The 18,352-nt window shown below is 37.3% G+C and overlaps 1 protein-coding gene, 1 long non-coding RNA gene and 1 other non-coding gene across 5 annotated transcripts; 2 read left to right on the top strand and 1 right to left on the bottom strand.

The window, feature by feature from the left end:
• Nucleotides 1–242: 242 nt before the first annotated feature.
• LOC110891767 lies at nt 243–8,377 on the top strand. Of its 3 annotated transcripts, XR_002565542.1 has the most exons (4): nt 243–369; nt 842–907; nt 7,473–7,538; nt 8,173–8,377. It is a non-coding gene; the product is annotated as an uncharacterized LOC110891767 (long non-coding RNA). The 3 variants fall into 3 exon arrangements; XR_002565543.1 differs by lacking the exons at nt 7,473–7,538; nt 8,173–8,377 and adding an exon at nt 1,542–1,718; XR_002565544.1 differs by lacking the exons at nt 243–369; nt 842–907 and adding an exon at nt 6,842–6,968 and having other exon boundaries at nt 8,173–8,375.
• Nucleotides 8,378–12,631: 4,254 nt separating this feature from the next.
• LOC110887760 lies at nt 12,632–13,039 on the top strand. Its single transcript, XM_022135331.1, has one exon. It carries the CDS (start codon nt 12,632–12,634, stop codon nt 13,037–13,039), a length of 408 nt encoding a protein of 135 aa, XP_021991023.1.
• A 1,828-nt stretch (nt 13,040–14,867) lies between these two features.
• On the bottom strand, nt 14,868–14,948 carry TRNAL-AAG. Its single transcript has one exon. It is a non-coding gene; the product is annotated as a tRNA-Leu (tRNA).
• Between the last annotated feature and the right edge of the window lie 3,404 nt (nt 14,949–18,352).

Here is an 18,352-nt window from a genome sequence, read left to right as displayed (position 1 = left end):
CCGAAAAATATTAATGTTATATTTTAAACTAAATATCAGTAATAAGTTAAGATAAAAGACTAGGAAAAGATAACCTAGTTAGTTGGTATCTTAACACAATAGGACAAGTATGATTAAAATGCCCTATATATAATTTATGTAAAATTGAGGGGGGCCAAACTTGTCAAAATCTGAAACTTAAGTAATATTAGTGGAACAATACACCAAACACACACACACAATCAGTGTGTGCGTGAGGGAGAACGACCAGGAGAAAGGAAGAACACCCAAACCCTTACATCATCTAACTTGATCAATTGAAGGGTGAATTGGGCATGTAACCACTGCATGAATCAAAAATCTTGATCACCAACACTTGTCTAACACTAGGTAAGTTACAATTTCAGTTTTGGTGATATTTGATTTTTGCGAATAGTTTGATTAGTAGAAATATTTGAATGAATGAGTAAAGTTATGACTCTAGGACATGTGATTAGAGTGTAGGATCATAAACTAAACTGAAATCAGGAGAATTGATGGATAAATTTTGTGTTAAAAATTGTTTTGTGTCATGTATTGAAGTGGGTTTTCACCTAGAATGAAAAGCCCCAAAATTTGTGTATGAATTATGTGAATGATGATGTTTCAAACAAGTTACAATCAGAAATTAAATGTAAAAATGACATAGTAAACATTCTACTTGTTAATTAGGGGTTTTGTGGTTACAAAACTTCAATGACAAGAATAACATGACTAATTGTAAAGTATGCACACAAGATGCTTGATTGTGGTGTTTGGCTAAGTTAACAAGCTTGGGTCATGAGCCGAAAGGTTCTAATGATAATTGGCTTGTGTATTTTAGGCAACACGAGTGAGGCGTCGGGAAGTCAAGCCGGTGCGGACACTCGCTTAAAAGGGAAGCTTTGAGGTACGTGGCTAATGCTTCGACAATATTGTTAATTTAGTCTTCATTGTTAATGTTTGCTAGTTATGAACAATATAAGGTTGAAATGGTTTGGTTGCTTGAATGAGGGACTTCATGATGGCAAACTAAACAGGTTATCAATGGTGGGTACAAACCGGGTAACGGGAGTACCTTATCCGTAGACCATAAACCCGGGTGACGGGTAATGGGAAGAATAGTATTAAACACGCAAACCGATAATGGGAGCGTGGGTGTTAAAACAAAGAACCCAAGACGGGTCACACTTGTTGCAAAGAAATGTCCCGTATTGTGCTTTGATGTCTTAAAAGTGCAAAAACTGGAATAAACGGGTCAAAACAGCAAAACAGGAAAATATGCAGAAGCTACCGTAAGTTACGGTAGCTACCGTAACTTACGGTAGAGGATGAACTGTTACGGTGGTTCTTTACTGATTTACGGCAGGCCATAGTTGCCCAGTGGCCACCGTAACTTACGGTGTCCACCGTAAGTTACGGTGGAGTCCAGCCAATTTTGTTAAACTTTGTATATCATCATAGATTGAATCCGTTTTTAAGCGTACTTTCGATTATGCGTAATTTCTAAGGATTCTCACACTAATATTTGTTAAATTTTCCAGCTTCAAGTATGTCAAGCAAGCGGATGATGATCAATTCAAGGCTCTCGAACCGAACACATTCAAGAATTAGTTCCGCAAATTTTTGTCTTGGTTAATCATTAGTGAAACCTTTGTAATAGAGGGAATACTTATGTATCCTAATATTGTTTTTGGAAGGTTGATAAACTCGTATGTACTAAGTTATGAACAATATTAATGTTTTGTTTTAAACTGATCATGAACATTCTTATCTAGTTGGTAAGAATTAATATAATTAAAAATTAGAGTGTTACAAGTTGGTATTCAGAGCTAAGGTTAAGGAGAATTGTGTTCGGTTCAAGGCTTGATCAACATCCGGTAAGAATTTATTTAAAGCAAAATTTAATTTAAAAAGATTAAAAGGGTAATGATTTATTGTGTATGGGAGGAGTATAGTAATATACTCGAACCCGGGAAGTACACTTAGTATAAATGGGTAAGGCAAAGTTATATACTTGGCCGAATAACGAGTATGAAGTCTCATATAAAGGCATAAGCGTGATTGAACAAGATTATTTATCGAATTATTTTAACATTTCAGTAAGAAGATGTCGGGAGGTGCTAGTGACAATGTCCTATCCCTCACTACCGACGAGTTGAAAGAGAAGATTGCCGAGGAAGTCGGAAGGGCAATCGAAGTTAGCCTACCAAGATTTATAGAAAGGATGCAAAACACCCTACTTTCGACTATGGAGGAAAAGATTGGTGAATTAAGGGAAGACCTTACCAATGATAGAGGCAAGGCTAAAGAAAAGAAAGGTTGTTCTTACAACAAGTTTATGGCGTGTAAACCCCCGATCTTCAATGGAGAGGTGGATCCAATTGCTTGTCAAAGGTGGATTAGCGATATCGAGGGTGTTTTCGAACGAACACATTGTGATGAAAGTGATTTCGTGGCTTATGGAACTGGCCAACTTAGAGGCCAAGCCAAGGATTGGTGGGACAACCTCAGAAACGAAAGGGGTGTTGAAACAATAAGGGCAATGACTTGGGAAGATTTCAAAACACCATTCCTCAAACATCATAGCCCCAAGGCAGTAATAAATAAGATAAAGGAGGAATTCATGCAATTGAGGCAAAAGGGTGAAACCGTTGATAAAATTACAGGGATGTTCATGGATAAGCTCAAGTTTTGTCAAAACTGAAGAATAGAAAATCTATTACTATCACACCATGCTTAGGGCTGAATATAGGGAGTTCATGACTCCCTCACATTATGAAAGCCTCACCGATATAATCAATGCGGCGCGGGAACGCGAGATTGAACTAAAAAGGCAAGTTGAAAGAGGTGAGAGAAGGGCCTTGGATGAAAACCCGAGTCCCACAAAGAAGCCAAAGGTAGCTGAATCTTCAAAGAAAGGAAGTGCAAAAGGAGGTTCTCCGAGTTGCAAAACATGTGGACGCACTCATAATGGTGAATGTTACTTCAAGAACAAACCTTGCGTTGCATGTGGCAAGATAGGGCATGGGGTTGCAAATTGCCCAGACAAAGTAACGGTGTGCTATAAATGTACCAACCGGGTCATAAAAAGTCAGAATGTCCGGAATTGATGGGAAAGAAAGAGAGTGCCGACTCTAGGGATGAAACCCCAAAAGCTAAGGCAAGGTCGTTCCAAATCACTGCTGCTGAAGCAAAAATGGAACCCGACGTGGTTACAGGTATATTTACTGTAAACTCGATCCTTGCACGTGTTTTATTTGATACGGGTGCGAATAAGTCTTTTGTTTCACATAGATTCATTCAAAACCCCTTGTTTACATTAACGAAATTACCTATGCCAATGGAAGTAGAAGTAGGTAATAACAAAAGTTTTATTGTTTGTGATGTATGTCGGGAATGCAAATTGAATATCGATGACGAGGAATACTCCATTGATTTAATACCCATGTCCATGGGTGAATTTCAAGTGGTCGTCGGAATGGGTTGGCTATCTCGCTACCATGCTAAGGTGATATGCTTACGTAAGGAGATACACCTAACGTCTCCGAGCGGAAGGCGTGTCATCATCTATGGGGAGAAGGCTTGTAATCCCATGATATGCTCGATGGTAGAAGCCCGCAAGTTTATACTACACGGGTGTAAGGCATATTTAACTTACGTACGTGATGTGGAAAAAGAAACGCCAAGGATTGAAGACGTACCTGTGGTGCGTAAATTCGAAGACGTCTTTCCCGAGGATCTTCCGGGAATGCCACCAGAGCACGAAATAGAGTTCGGGATTGAACTGACTCCGGGTGCTAAACCAGTTGCTAAGGCACCTTATAGATTGGCACCGTCGGAACTGCAAGAATTAATGTCCCAGTTACAAGATTTACTTGAAAAGGGATTCATCCGGCCTAGCGTGTCTCCTTGGGGAGCCCCAGTGCTATTTGTAAAGAAGAAGGACGGGAGCATGCGGATGTGTATTGATTACCGGGAGTTAAATAAACTCACGGTAAAGAATCGATACCCACTCTCGAGAATCGACGACTTGTTCGATCAATTACAAGGCGCTAGCTGGTTTTCAAAAATCGATTTGAGATCGGGTTACCACCAATTAAGGGTAAAGGAAAACGATGTACCAAAAACGGCATTCCGAACACGATACGGACATTTCGAATTCCTCGTGATGTCTTTCAGATTACCGAATGCGCCCGCGGCTTTCATGGACCTCATGAACCGGGTTTGCAAGCCGATGCTCGATAGATCGGTGATTGTCTTTATAGACGACATCCTCGTTTATTCAAGAAACGAGGCGGAGCACGCTAACCATTTACGAGAAGTATTGAAGGTATTAAGGCGGGAAAGATTATATGCTAAATTCTCAAAATGCGCCTTCTGGTTATGAGAGGTGCAATTCTTAGGGCACGTCATAAGTGCCGAGGGAATATTGGTGGATCCGTCGAAGGTGGAAGCGGTGTCAAAATGGAACCCTCCAAAGAATCCATCCGAGATTAGAAGTTTCTTGGGGTTGGCAGGTTACTATCGGAGATTCATTCAGGATTTCCCCAAAATTGCAGCGCCATTGACCAAATTGACCCGCAAGAATGAGAAGTTCGTCTGGGGGAGCGATCAAGAAAAGGCATTTCAGACATTAAAAGAAAAGTTAACCTGTTCACCGGTGTTGACTTTACCAGAGGGTACGGAGGATATGGTAGTGTATTCGGATGCATCACACCTAGGCCTCGGGTGCGTGCTAATGCAAAGGGGAAGGGTGATCGCATATGCCTCTAGGAAACTTAAGCCGCATGAAACAAAGTACCCGACTCATGATCTTGAGTTGGCGGCCGTGGTCTTTGCCTTGAAAATCTGGAGGCATTACTTGTATGGTGTGAAAAGTACTATTTTCACTGACCATAAGAGTTTGAAGTACTTCTTCAATCAGAAGGAGTTAAATATGAGGCAGAGACGTTGGTTAGAAGTGGTGAAAGACTATGACTGCGAGATCCACTATCACCCCGGAAAGGCTAATGTGGTGGCGGATGCCCTTAGCCGAAAGGACGGATGCGCTCCAATTCGAGTGCGGTCTATGCAGTTGGTAGTAACTTCAGGCTTGCTTGAGCGAATCCGAGAAGCCCAAACCGAAGCGGTAAGGGAAGAAAACTGGAAGAAAGAACGTATAAAAGGGATGATAAAAGACCTTACGGAAGGAAGTAATGGGATGAAATACCGGAATGGTAGGATTTGGGTCCCAAACACATGTGGTGTCAAGGGTCTTCTGCTTAACGAGGCTTACAAGTCTCGCTATTCAATCCATCCCGGAGCAACTAAGATGTATAGAGATTTGAAGCAAAATTATTGGTGGCCAGGGATGAAAAGAGATGTGGTTAAATATGTAGAGAAATGCATGACTTGTTTACAGGTCAAGGCGGAACATCAAAAGCCATATGGCAAGCTTCAGCCTTTGGATATTCCGATTTGGAAATGGGAACAGATTACTATGGACCTATTAACCAAACTGCCGAGGACGACGCGGGGATTTGATGCCATTTGGGTAATTGTGGATAGACTAACCAAAAGTGCCCATTTCATCCCTATCCGGGAAACCTATACGTCAGAAAAGATGTCGGAGGTGTACACTAATGAGATAATAGCACGCCACGGAGTGCCGGTATCCATCGTGTCCGATAGGGATACCCGGTTCACTTCAAGTTTTTGGTGTGATTTCCAAAAGCAAATGGGAACTAAGTTGTTCATTAGCACCGCGTACCATCCTCAAACGGATGGTCAAAGTGAAAGAACAATAAAAACATTGGAAGATATGTTACGGGCGTGCATTATTGACTTCGGGGGTAGTTGGGATATTCACCTGCCGTTGGTTGAATTTTCATATAATAACAGTTACCACGCAAGCATCGGTATGGCTCCGTATGAGATGCTATACGGTAGGAAGTGCCGAACTCCGGTATGTTGGGATGAGGTTGGTCCGCGTGAACTTGCACATAAGGATGTAGTCGGAATCACGAATAAAAAGATTGACATGGTCCGAGCTCACCTGAAAGCGGCTCAAGATCGACAAAATTCGTATGCAGACAAACGAAGAAGACCAATTGAGTTTCAGGTTGGTGATAAGGTGATGCTGAAGGTATCACCATGGAAAGGAATAATCCGGTTTAGAAAAAGGGGAAAGTTAAGCCCAAGGTTTATTGGGCCTTTCAGAATCATCGAGCGGGTCGGTAGGGTGGCATACCGTCTCGAACTGCCTACGGAGTTGAGTGGGATACATAGCACGTTCCATGTATCACATCTCCGGAAATGTCTAGCTGACGAAACCGCGTATATCCACTACGACGACATCGAGGTGGATAATAGTCTCAACTACGCGGTGAGACCAATTGCGATTCTAGACCGTAAGGTGAAAAGCTTGAGAAACAAGGTGATTAATCAAGTAAGGATCAAATGGGAACACCGAAAAGGATCAGACACCACTTGGGAGTCTGAAGAGGAAATGAGACGACTCTACCCTACACTTTTCGGTACGTGTATAAATTTTTGTCTTATACATAAACAGGTTTCGGGGACGAAACCCTCTTTAAGGAGGGTGGACTTATAACACCCTGAAAATATTAATGTTATATTTTAAACTAAATATCAGTAATAAGTTAAGATAAAAGACTAGGAAAAGATAACCTAATTAGTTGATATCTTAACACAATAGGACAAATATGATTAAAATGCCCTATATATAGTTTATGTAAAATTGAGGGGGGGGGGGCAAACTTGTCAAAATCTGAAACTTAAGTAATATTAGTGGAACAATACACCAAACACACACACAAAATCAGTGTGTGCGTGAGGGAGAACGACCACGAGAAAGGAAGAACACCCAAACCCTTACATCATCTAACTTGATCAATTGAAGGGTGAATTGGGCATGTAACCACTGCATGAATCAAAAATCTTGATCACCAACACTTGTCTAACACTAGGTAAGTTACAATTTCAGTTTTGTTGATATTTGATTTTTGGGAATAGTTTGATTAGTAGAAATATTTGAATGAATGAGTAAAGTTATGATTCTAGGACATATGATTAGAGTGTAGGATCATAAACTAAACTGAAATCAGGAGATTTGATGGATAAATTTTGTGTTAAAAATTGTTTTGTGTCATGTATTGAAGTGGGTTTTCACCTAGAATGAAAAGCCCCAAAATTTGTGTATGAATTATGTGAATGATGATGTTTCAAACAAGTTACAATCAGAAATTAAATGTAAAAATGACATAGTAAACATTCTACTTGTTAATTAGGGGTTTTGTGGTTACAAAACTTCAATGACAAGAATAACATGACTAATTGTAAAGTATGCACACAAGATGCTTGATAAAATGCCTAAAAGAAGTTGATAAACCCTAATTGTGGTGTTTGGCTAAGTTAACAAGCTTGGGTCATGAGCCGAAAGGTTCTAATGATAATTGGCTTGTGTATTTTAGGCAACACGAGTGAGGCGTCGGGAAGTCAAGCCGGTGCGGACACTCGCTTAAAAGGGAAGCTTTGAGGTACGTGGCTAATGCTTCGACAATATTGTTAACTTAGTCTTCATTGTTAATGTTTGCTAGTTATGAACAATATAAGGTTGAAATGGTTTGGTTGCTTGAATGAGGGACTTCATGATGGCAAACCAAACAGGTTATCAATGGTGGGTACAAACCGGGTAACGGGAGTACCTTATCCGTAGACCATAAACCCGGGTGACGGGTAATGGGAAGAATAGTATTAAACACGCAAACCGATAATGGGAGCGTGGGTGTTGAAACAAAGAACCCAAGACGGGTCACACTTGTTGCAAAGAAATGTCCCGTATTGTGCTTTGATGTCTTAAAAGTGCAAAAACTGGAATAAACGGGTCAAAACAGCAAAACAGGAAAATATGCAGAAGCTACCGTAAGTTACGGTAGCTACCGTAACTTACGGTAGAGGATGAACTGTTACGGTGGTTCTTTACTGATTTACGGCAGGCCATAGTTGCCCAGTGGCCACCGTAACTTACGGTGTCCACCGTAAGTTACGGTGGAGTCCAGCCAATTTTGTTAAACTTTGTATATCATCATAGATTGAATCCGTTTTTAAGCGTACTTTCGATTATGCGTAATTTCTAAGGATTCTCACACTAATATTTGTTAAATTTTCCAGCTTCAAGTATGTCAAGCAAGCGGATGATGATCAATTCAAGGCTCTCGAACCGAACACATTCAAGAATTAGTTCCGCAAATTTTTGTCTTGGTTAATCATTAGTGAAACCTTTGTAATAGAGGGAATACTTATGTATCCTAATATTGTTTTTGGAAGGTTGATAAACTCGTATGTACTAAGTTAGGAACAATATTAATGTTTTGTTTTAAACTGATCATGAACATTCTTATCTAGTTGGTAAGAATTAATATAATTAAAAATTAGAGTGTTACAATTGAAGCCTTTTTCACTTCTCCATTTTGAAGCCTTTTTCACTTCTCCATTAGCCCTAACTATTGTCAATTAATGGCTTGATCTTTCTGAGGATCATTTTAGAATTTTAGAGGCTGATGGAGTTACTGGGACCGATTTTATTGGAAGAGGTGCAGGGATTGGTTTTCCCAAAATTTGCTCAAGTAACTCTTCTGGTATAGCAGCGGATGCCCATACATGAGTTCATTTTTTATCCCTTCCTTATATCATCTTCATATTTCTTTTAATCTTCTGAAGACATCTCCTTTTGTCTTTTGAGGTGGCTTCTAACCATTGAGGAGACATGCTTTGCAGATGGAAGTTCTGAAGGATTGGCCAGAGACCTAATGGGTATATTGGTGTCTTCATAGTTTGGCTTTCTGGGGACTGAGGGATCTATAGCTCATAGTGCTTCAAGTTTCTTATAGCTCTCTTTGATTGTTGGCTCATCCCATCTTGCCATTGACTGCATAGACCCAAATTTTGCAGCAACCATCTCCTCCTTCATTTTTCTTAATTAAACTGTTTTTTACCAATAAGTTTTCTAACTATAGCCCTGTTGGGAGGAGTGAGCTTGATATCTGGATTGAGCTTTAATATCTCAATCCTTGTGATTTCTTCCAGAAGGGCTTCTATAGTCCAACCAGAGAATTGAGCTCTTGAGGCTCTATAAGGTTTATTTTCATGATGAACTCCAGATAGTCTTCCTTTAGTTCCTGTTTGAGGTCAGGGTTGCTTACTGGTCCTTGAGAAGCCTTTTGACTAACATCTTTTGCAAAATCTTCAAGTCTATTCACCTTTGTGAATTTTGCAGACATGATTTGTTGAGCCTCCTTATCAATTTCCCTTTGCTTTTAAAAACAACTATCTTTTTAGCCTGTTTGACCTTCAGTTCCAGGTATTCTTGTAAATTTTTACACTTTTGATATCTTTTGAGGGATGCCTGAGGTTCAAACTAGGGTTTTCCAAAAAGCTCGCAGCTCGAAGCTCGCTCGGATTTAGCTCGGAAAAAGCTCGCTCGATATGACTCGGTTTGAAACTGAGCCAAGTGAGCTAGCTCGGCTCGTAACGAGCCGAATTGGCTCGGTTTGGCTCGCTTGGTAGCTCAGCTCGGCTTATTTTGGATTATTTTCTTTATAATATATTTATTTTTATATACATTATAATATATTACAAAAAAAACTTGTTATTATTTATATGTGTTTAGGCTTGTAGTTTGATATCCATGGCATATTTGAATCTTAATTACCTTACTAATGAACTAATATTGTATTTCATTGAAATTTAAAACTCATTTTCCGTTGTTGAACATGATTTTGGCTTGTAATGTATTAGCATAAACTTATTTTGAATATGTTTTTTGAAGTATTGAATAATATTTAGGCTACTAAATTTTGAGAGCTATATATTATATTTTTCTTTTTAAAACTGAGCCAAACCAAGCCGAGCCGAGCCAGCTCGGTTTAAAACCAAGCCGAGCCCGGGTTTAGATTTTCAGCTCGGTTTCAAATCCGAGCCGAGCCAGCTCGGTTTATAATCGACCCGAGCCCGAGTTTACCCTGGCTCGGCTCGGCTCATGAAACAGCCCTAGTTCAAACCAGGGCACAAGAGTAGTTTAGAATTGTTGGCGTAAGGTAAAATAGGAGTAACATTTGCCATTAAAAAATAAAAATAAATAAATAAATCTTTGATTTTATCAAAGCTTTAACATACTTAATTGTTGTATTGTGCAAAATAACCATAAAAGCTTTTGTATTTTGTAATAATGTCTAGAATATTATACCCACGTCGTTTTACCACCATGTATCCACTTCAACCACCCTTATCAATCTCGGGTACAAATTTTTTACTTTTCAAACTTCATACCGACTCGACTCTATGACCACTCAAGAAAAAGTTAGAAAAAGCGGACTTAGTGGTTTTCGGGGGAGTCATAATCCGTTTTATTTTTAAGTCCCGTTAACTCGGGTTTCTTATAAACTTTGTTTTCTCAAAGCGTTTATTCTTCTTTTTGATTAATATAGGATTATTTATTTAAATCTTAATATTCACCGGGTTAATTTTACCACTAACAATATTTTACCCGTTCATTATTTTCAACATGGTTTGATTACCAAGCCCGTTTTCGGGGTGTTAAAGTAATCACGATGGTTATAGTCCCTTGTGACTATACCTACTGATTACCACGTTGATTAGTCGAAGTGACGAGTCATAGTTCCGGTCAAAATGCTTGATATAACCATAAAAGCTTTAACATACTTAATTGTTGTATTGTGCATAATAACCATAAAAGCTTTTGTATTTTGTAAATGTCTAGAATATTATACCCGGGGTTGTAAACCGCTTTTTCTAACTTTTTCTTGAGTGATCATAGAGTCGAGTCGATATGAAGTTTGAAAAGTAAAAAAATTGTACCCGAGATTGATAAGGGTGGTTGAAGTGGATACATGGTGGTAAAACGACATGGGTGAGAGTTGAGACTGTGTGAGGTGGACCTAAGGTTGAACGACATTACCATGCAGGAGCAATGCCATCCCATGCGTTGTTGAGTGCATGGTGTTTGTTTGGGCTACTTATATAATAAACAGACAAGAAAATCTTTACAATAGGGTGTTGATGCAAGCTTCTTGCTAAAGTGACAACACGCCATATGTGAGTGTGGTTCCACTAACACCACCACACTGACCCGAAATTCATAGAATCATCAGTTAGAACCTAGTATAAAACATCACAAGGATATAAATCTTGAAGGTATTTAGTGATAAACAAACATAGAAACATAGAAACTCTATTGAGCTATATAATTTATACATACACAAACAACGATATAATTTACGTATAAAACTTCAAACACTTATATAACGCGATTTAATCCTCGGGGTAAAGAAAACAAACAAACAATTGTCAAAATCAGAGAGAAAATAACATAAAAAACTGTTTTAAGCGTAAGCCTCACAATATACACCACTTGCATATATTTATATTTGTTTTTTTTCGATTTTAGTTATTCACTAAATTGCACGAATAGAAGGTATGATGGTTCGTTAAGGTGGTGTGACAACCCATATAGCATTTATTAGGTATACAATTAATAAATACAACTAAACAATTGTTTCCAACAAACACTAAACAATTCATTCCAATTTTAGATTGGAAAAGGGGCTAAGACAAGAGGATCCCCTATTATCATTCTTGTTCATCATTGCGATGGAAGTGTTAAATGTGATGATGACAAATGTAAATTTGGATATGCACTCTTAACCACTCGTCATATTAAGATCATCATCAATGCAAGATGTTAAATGCACTCATAAACATGGCAAGTCAGTTGGCATATTGTATTTTCACAAATACACATTTTCGTTCGAACCTTACAAACATCTTTATCAATACTTTCATTTCCATATCATCACCATTTTCACATTTACTTTAAATAATTAGATTATTTTTATAATTAATTCATTTTTTTTCATTTTTTCGCATTATTTATAATGAAAACTATAAAAACTAAATATTAAAGTTTTAAACGTAAAAATTAAAATATATGCATATTAAACTTTTGTATTATTTTTTATTAAAATTAACATTAAGAAATTTATGTTTTTATATAAAAGCATTACATTTTTAGTTATTTTACCAAATTAATACAATTAAAATAAAAATAAATATGGTGTATAAGTTATTAAAGGTTATAGTGTACAACTATTTTTTATGGTAGTCGTTATTGAAAAAATGCACATAAGTTTACTTTAACCTAAGACTGTTGGGTGTGGGGTGTGGGTTGGGGCGGCAGATTAGGTTCAATGCCGGCTGCTCCACCCTGGGTTGGCGTTGGGAATGGCGTTGCCCGCTTGGCGTAGGGATTGTGTCTGGCGTGGGGCGGGGGCGGGGGCTGGGGTGACGTGGCTGTCCATGATCGGCTAGTATGTGATGACCGTTGGGCTAGCCGTTGGCCAACGGCTATTTAAAAAAAAAATCTTTTAATTATTTCCTATATAAACCTTTCATTTCTTACTCATTTTTACCATCCAAAAATAGAAAACGACTATCAAACTCCAAAAAATATATATATAAAATGGATTCTTCAAGTTCAAGCGATTCGTATGATAAATTTGTTTTGTCATCCTCATCCGATGATAGTTCCGACATAATGGACGACTATTAAAAAATGTCGGCACGAGCGGCTAGGGAAAGTCTTCACAATTTCCTTGCGTATATCATTGAACTACATATGAAAATATACTTGAGAAAACCGACGTTTAGTGATATGCAACAAATTTTGGAATATCACGCTGAATATCATGGTCTCCCCGGGATGATCGGTAGTTTAGATTGTATGAAATGGGAGTGGGAACTTTGTCCAACTGCATGGCAAGGCTCCTACACAAGTGGATATTATGGAATGCCGGCTATGATGCTTGAAGCGATTGCATCACAAGATCTTTGGATCTGGCAAGCATTCTTTGGTGTGCCCGGTTCACATAACGATATAAACATTATACACCACTCGCCCCTTTATAATGATCAAATAAATGGTATTGGATCGAAAGGAACATTTTTTTGTAAATGGGGTTGAATACAAGTATGGGTACTATCTTGTTGATGGAATTTCCCAGAGTATGTTGTTTTTGTGAAATCATTTTCAAGAGATGGAAGCCTAGATCCTAAAAGAATAAAGTTTAACAAAGTTCAGATGGCGGCATGCAAAGACATCAAGCGAGCATTTGGTGTTTTGCAGAAAATGTGGCACATTTTGAGCATGCCTTGTCGATTGTATGAAAAAAGATCAAATAAGAAACGTGATGTACGTGTGCATCATTCTACACAACATGATTTTAGAGGATGAAGGACGTGCACTCGTTGAATATTATGGCGAGGAGCCTGAATCAAATAACGAAGACATTAATGACAAAGAGATAATGCAAAACCAATATCTAATCGAGTCATGACAAATAAATTCAAAACTTCGAGCTGATTTGGTAGAACATGTTTTAACACTTCTTAGATTCGACTCCAATAAGGATGAAGATGATTGTTTTTTTGTGATGTGATGTATTTTTTATTGTAGTTATTTAATATAAATAAAATGTGTTTTTAATATTACTTTACTAAATTCTATTATTAATATAAAAAACAAAAAAAAAAAAAATATGTGCCACATGGCACCCCAACGCCGCTTAACCACGCCCTTCCACACCCGACTTTTTTTGGTGTAAACTGGTGAAGCTCACACCTGACACGTATCGAGCAATGCCCCTAACTCAAACACCTCCACACCCCCATAGTCTAAATGCTATGGATTGTGCATGGTTTGATTATTAATACAGACTTTAGTGTTTGAAATTTCCGCCTTAATATTAGCAACTAGCAAGTTAGCAACTCACATTAAGACCAGAATCTTTGTGATGCATTAAATATTATGCCATTTATAAATCATCTTGAATTAAAAAAAATAGTTGCAATAAAGAATTTAAATTATGATAAGTTCATCCGTAATGGGACGTTATAGAGGCAAGAAGGAGTTTCATAATGCCCCTAACACCGTCTTCTTAGGTATTATAGGCCTATGAAGAGAGAGACATTTATAGCATAATACTCAATGAATAGAAAACAAAACAGAAAGTAATGATTGAAAAGATATTGAAGGGCGTCAACCATTAATTTTAAAGAGGGCGGTATGTTGTTAATGTGACGGAAAATGCCCCTTGAAGAGCATTAACCATTACGAATGGTCTAATAGTAATCCAGATGATTAATCAAATTCTCTATATATTTTTAAAACACAACATTACGAGGAATAGTAAGATTTTTTTTTGTGTGTGGTTTTTTTTTCATATTAAACTTTATGTTTTTTCAATTTAAATACAACTTTGGTTTTTGATAATTTGTATCATAAAAGTTAAATAAGTTTAGCTTTTTATTTTTTTTTGTTTTGCGCCTTTTCCTAATTTTGTTTGTCAATCATTTGCTACTTAGCACAGTGTTTGATAGTTACATTTGGTTCCTTAGGTTTTTTTTCGTTTGGTTGCTATTTCGTACGTTGTTTGGTGGTCACATTTGGTCTCTTAAGTTTTTTTACCACCCCCCCCCCACTTTCTAATACGTATGGGTATAAATTCGACTTTGTCTACGTTTTACATCATGTAAGTCACTACGTGTAAAAAATTTGTGTTTTTATTTTAGGTTTTCCCGGTTTTAATCGTCGTTCGGTTGCTACTTAGTATGGTTTTACGTCCCCATCTGCAATGCTGGTAGTACGGTTTTACAGAGCCGGCCCAATGGGCTTGTGGATCTAGGCAAAGGCCTAGGGCCTCCAAATTTTAAGGGCCTCAAGATTTTGTATTTTGGGTCTCCTAAAGTCAACTGCATTCTAAAGAAAATATTTAAAAAAAAAGATCTTATATTGTCGAGAGTGGGATTTGAACCCACGCCCTTTCGGACTAGAACCTTAATCTGGCGCCTTAGACTAACTCGGCCATCTCGACATATTTGTTTTGTTCCATACAGAAATTAAAAGATAAATCTACATAACCCTTAACCAAGAGTAACACATCATACAAAAAAAAAAATTATATAAAAACACAGGTGGAGGAAGTAGACACAAATGTGATACAACAACTTACATTGGAACACTGAATAAATATTCAAATACAATGCTTGAATTTTTTTTTTTGCAAAAGAGCCACCACTTTGTAGTTCGATTAGGACCTCCGAAAACGTAAGAACGGCACTGCGGTTTTATGCCCATCGCCCCGCAATACGGGTGGCTTTAGACTGGTTCATAATAATATGGTAACTTAACTAGCGAGTAGCGACATGCCATTTTTTATTACTTTTTATTTTTTTATATTTCAAAAAATTCAACTGTGATTATTGCACAAATCATATATAAGTGGTACATATTCCTAAAACAATTATTGATGTTTGATACATGATACATGATTTAACACTAAATTCAAAAACACTAAAAAATATTAAATGAAAACGTGGATTATAAAAAAATGGATGAATGATAGTAAAATATTTATTTTGTAAGTATGAGTAATAAATTAGTAATTATCTCAAAATATTTATTGTATAATTATGCAACTGCAACTTAGCAAATAAGTTAAATATTATTTAAATACATCATTCGAGAAAGAAAAGAAAATCTGTAATGGTTTTGAATGACGGGTCTAAATAGATGATTCAGTGGTTATTCGGAATGAGAAAAGACAAAGGCGTCGTTTGGCAATTTCTGAATCGTTAAGTGGTGAACCAGTAAGAGGTCTGAATCATTAAGTGCTAAACCAGTAAGAGGTCTGAACGATTAAGAGACAATATAATGTTTAACCGCCCATAGGCAAATGTCTGACCAATTCAGATTAGAGGTCTTAACCATTCAGACTTAGTATAATGTTTTACCATTTAGAGACAAATGTCTGAACCATTCAGACATCTACTCGTGAAACAAACAGTCTGAACCATTAAGTGCTGAATCAGTAAGAGCACTGAATCATTAAGAGCCCTATTAAGAGCTAAACAAACAGCCCCAAAGGAAATCTGGTTAAAATGTGTCCTTACATCAAATATGTTGCAAATTGCTTTCCGAAATCAACATTCATCATGAGCATGTGTGGTTAATTTACCGGTAATCATAACCGAGTGTAGGGTTTGTGTTACCGCTATATCCGTGTAGTGTTAGTTTACCGAAAATTTGTTTTTCTAGTGTAAAAAAAATTGATTTATAAGAGTGCGGCCCTCACTAATTTGGATTTTTAGAGTCTGATTCTCATTGAGTTTTCGTTCAAGCTTTCCTACTGAATTGATATACATATAGATAGGAATAGGTACATTTATTTTAAGATAACTTGGAGTAATGAGAAAGACAGTGTCATGTTGTTCTCTTTCTTGTTTGACTAAACATGGTTCGATCAATTGCAATCTTCCAGAGCCATTAAATTTGCAAGTTGTACTAAATAGAAAATATCTTTTAATCCAGAATAAAGGACGTGGAGTGTTAAAGCATTATTCTTTTATATCTTATTAAAAATGACAATTTCATAGTCGTTGCTTAAATTATAAGATGGCATGCATCTATACAAGTAAGATCTCAACTAGTGGGATTAGCACGCGTCAAAGCGGGCTTTTGGTCGTTATGACTTCGGTTTGATTTGGTATCAACATTCGGTGTAGTAATCTAAATAGATACTCAATAACATATCAGCACCCCTATTGTTGTTGTTCAGTCAGTATAGGTTCTGTTGGTCATGGTACCATTATCGTCTTAGCTGATCAGTATCATGATTTTATAAGATAATATTTTTCAGGAGCCAATTCATAGTGAACTTATTTTTCAATTAAAAATATAAGTTTATGCACTCACGCCTGAACAATGTTTCTCTTTATAATTAACTTTATCTTTTAAGACCAAAGTTTTAAGATACCAATAACTAATAGTGGGTTGGTGTGTGCGATGTAGCGGGTGTCACGGAGGCTCTTTTGGATAATGCAATCTAATTCAACATGTCTTAAACACTAATTATGTGTTGGTATTATAACTATTATAACTATGTAAATATTTAGTAATTATATACTTTCGTATTTAAATATGATAATACTGCGCGATGCGACAGGTGTCACCTAGACTCTTTTGGAGAGCACAATCTAACCCGACATGCCTTAAACACTAATTAAAATTGGGTTCTTGGTATCATTATTATAATTTTTTTGGTAATTATATACTTAAGTATCTAAATAAGATAATGCTGAAATATATTTAGGTATTATTATTATTATTATTAGAGTAAACTGCAATTTTACCCCCTGAGGTTAGGGTCATTGGCATGTCTACCCCCCCCCCCTAAGGAAATAATTACAATTTTACCCCCCCCCCCACTGTTTGGGGTTATGTCGCATGTTTACCCCACGGGCCATGTTTCCGTTAGAGGTTAGCGTTTTCTGTTAGTGGTCAAAGGGCAAATAGGTAAATTCACGTTCCTGTTGACCTGCAACCTCATTTAATCCCCCTTTCATCACTTTGAAACCCTGAACTTAACCTACCTCGAAATTCAAGAGCTTCGCACCGGCGATCAGGCATTCTTCAACAATTACAGCTGATTAGAAGTCTGTTACGAGCATGGATCTTCGATTGTGGAAGGTACGAGCTCAAGATCAGTATTTCGAACCGGCTGAAATGTACCGTAAGTGACATGCAAGCTCACAGGGTCTGAATTAGGTAAAATTTTAACTTTTTTCTGTGTTAATTTGTTGTTGATGTTTGTTTACAGGAGAAACCCAATCTCAATTTACCATAAAATTTCACCATGGAGGTAATTTTGTAGAAAACCCAAATAGGAAATACTTTGGTGGGAAGATGAACTACATTGATCATGTAGATTTTAGAGTGTTGAATACTGATGTTTTAGAGGAAATGGTTAAGAAATTAGGATACAATGATGGTTTGTTTTTCTGCATTCATTACAAGGAACCGTACTGTTTGTTTGATTTTGGTCTTAGGACATTAAAATATGATGTTGACTTAGAGCCGATCTTTGATCATGTGCGTCAAGGAGTCCACATGATAGACATGTATGTTGAACACCGGAGGTCAACAATATTGGAAAACACAAGTGAAGGTCCTGTAGGGGCATGTAAAGCAATTGTTCCAGCATCATTTACAATATAAATAATCAGAATCATAGTATGAATCAAGATGAGGAAGAGAGTGAAGGAAGTGATCCTGATTATGAGTATGTTTGAGGAAGATAAATTGGTTTATGAAATAGAGGTGGATATGCAGAGGTTCAGGGCTAATGTTGATTTTACTAGGGAAGAACTGGATGGTTCAAGTGATGGGGATCATGATGATGACAGAAGCGAAGAAGGTCATCAGCCTGTTGACCTGGAG

This window comes from Helianthus annuus, chromosome 10 (assembly GCF_002127325.2).
Source record: "Helianthus annuus cultivar XRQ/B chromosome 10, HanXRQr2.0-SUNRISE, whole genome shotgun sequence".
Lineage (NCBI taxonomy): Eukaryota > Viridiplantae > Streptophyta > Magnoliopsida > Asterales > Asteraceae > Helianthus > Helianthus annuus.
Note: the sequence above shows the minus strand (reverse complement) of the source record. Positions and strands in the feature narration are given on the sequence as shown.

Excerpts from the sequence above, each read along its gene's own strand:
- LOC110887760 (XM_022135331.1), top strand. The coding sequence starts at position 12,632 with ATGTCGGCACGAGCGGCTAGGGAAAGTCTTCACAATTTCCTTGCGTAT.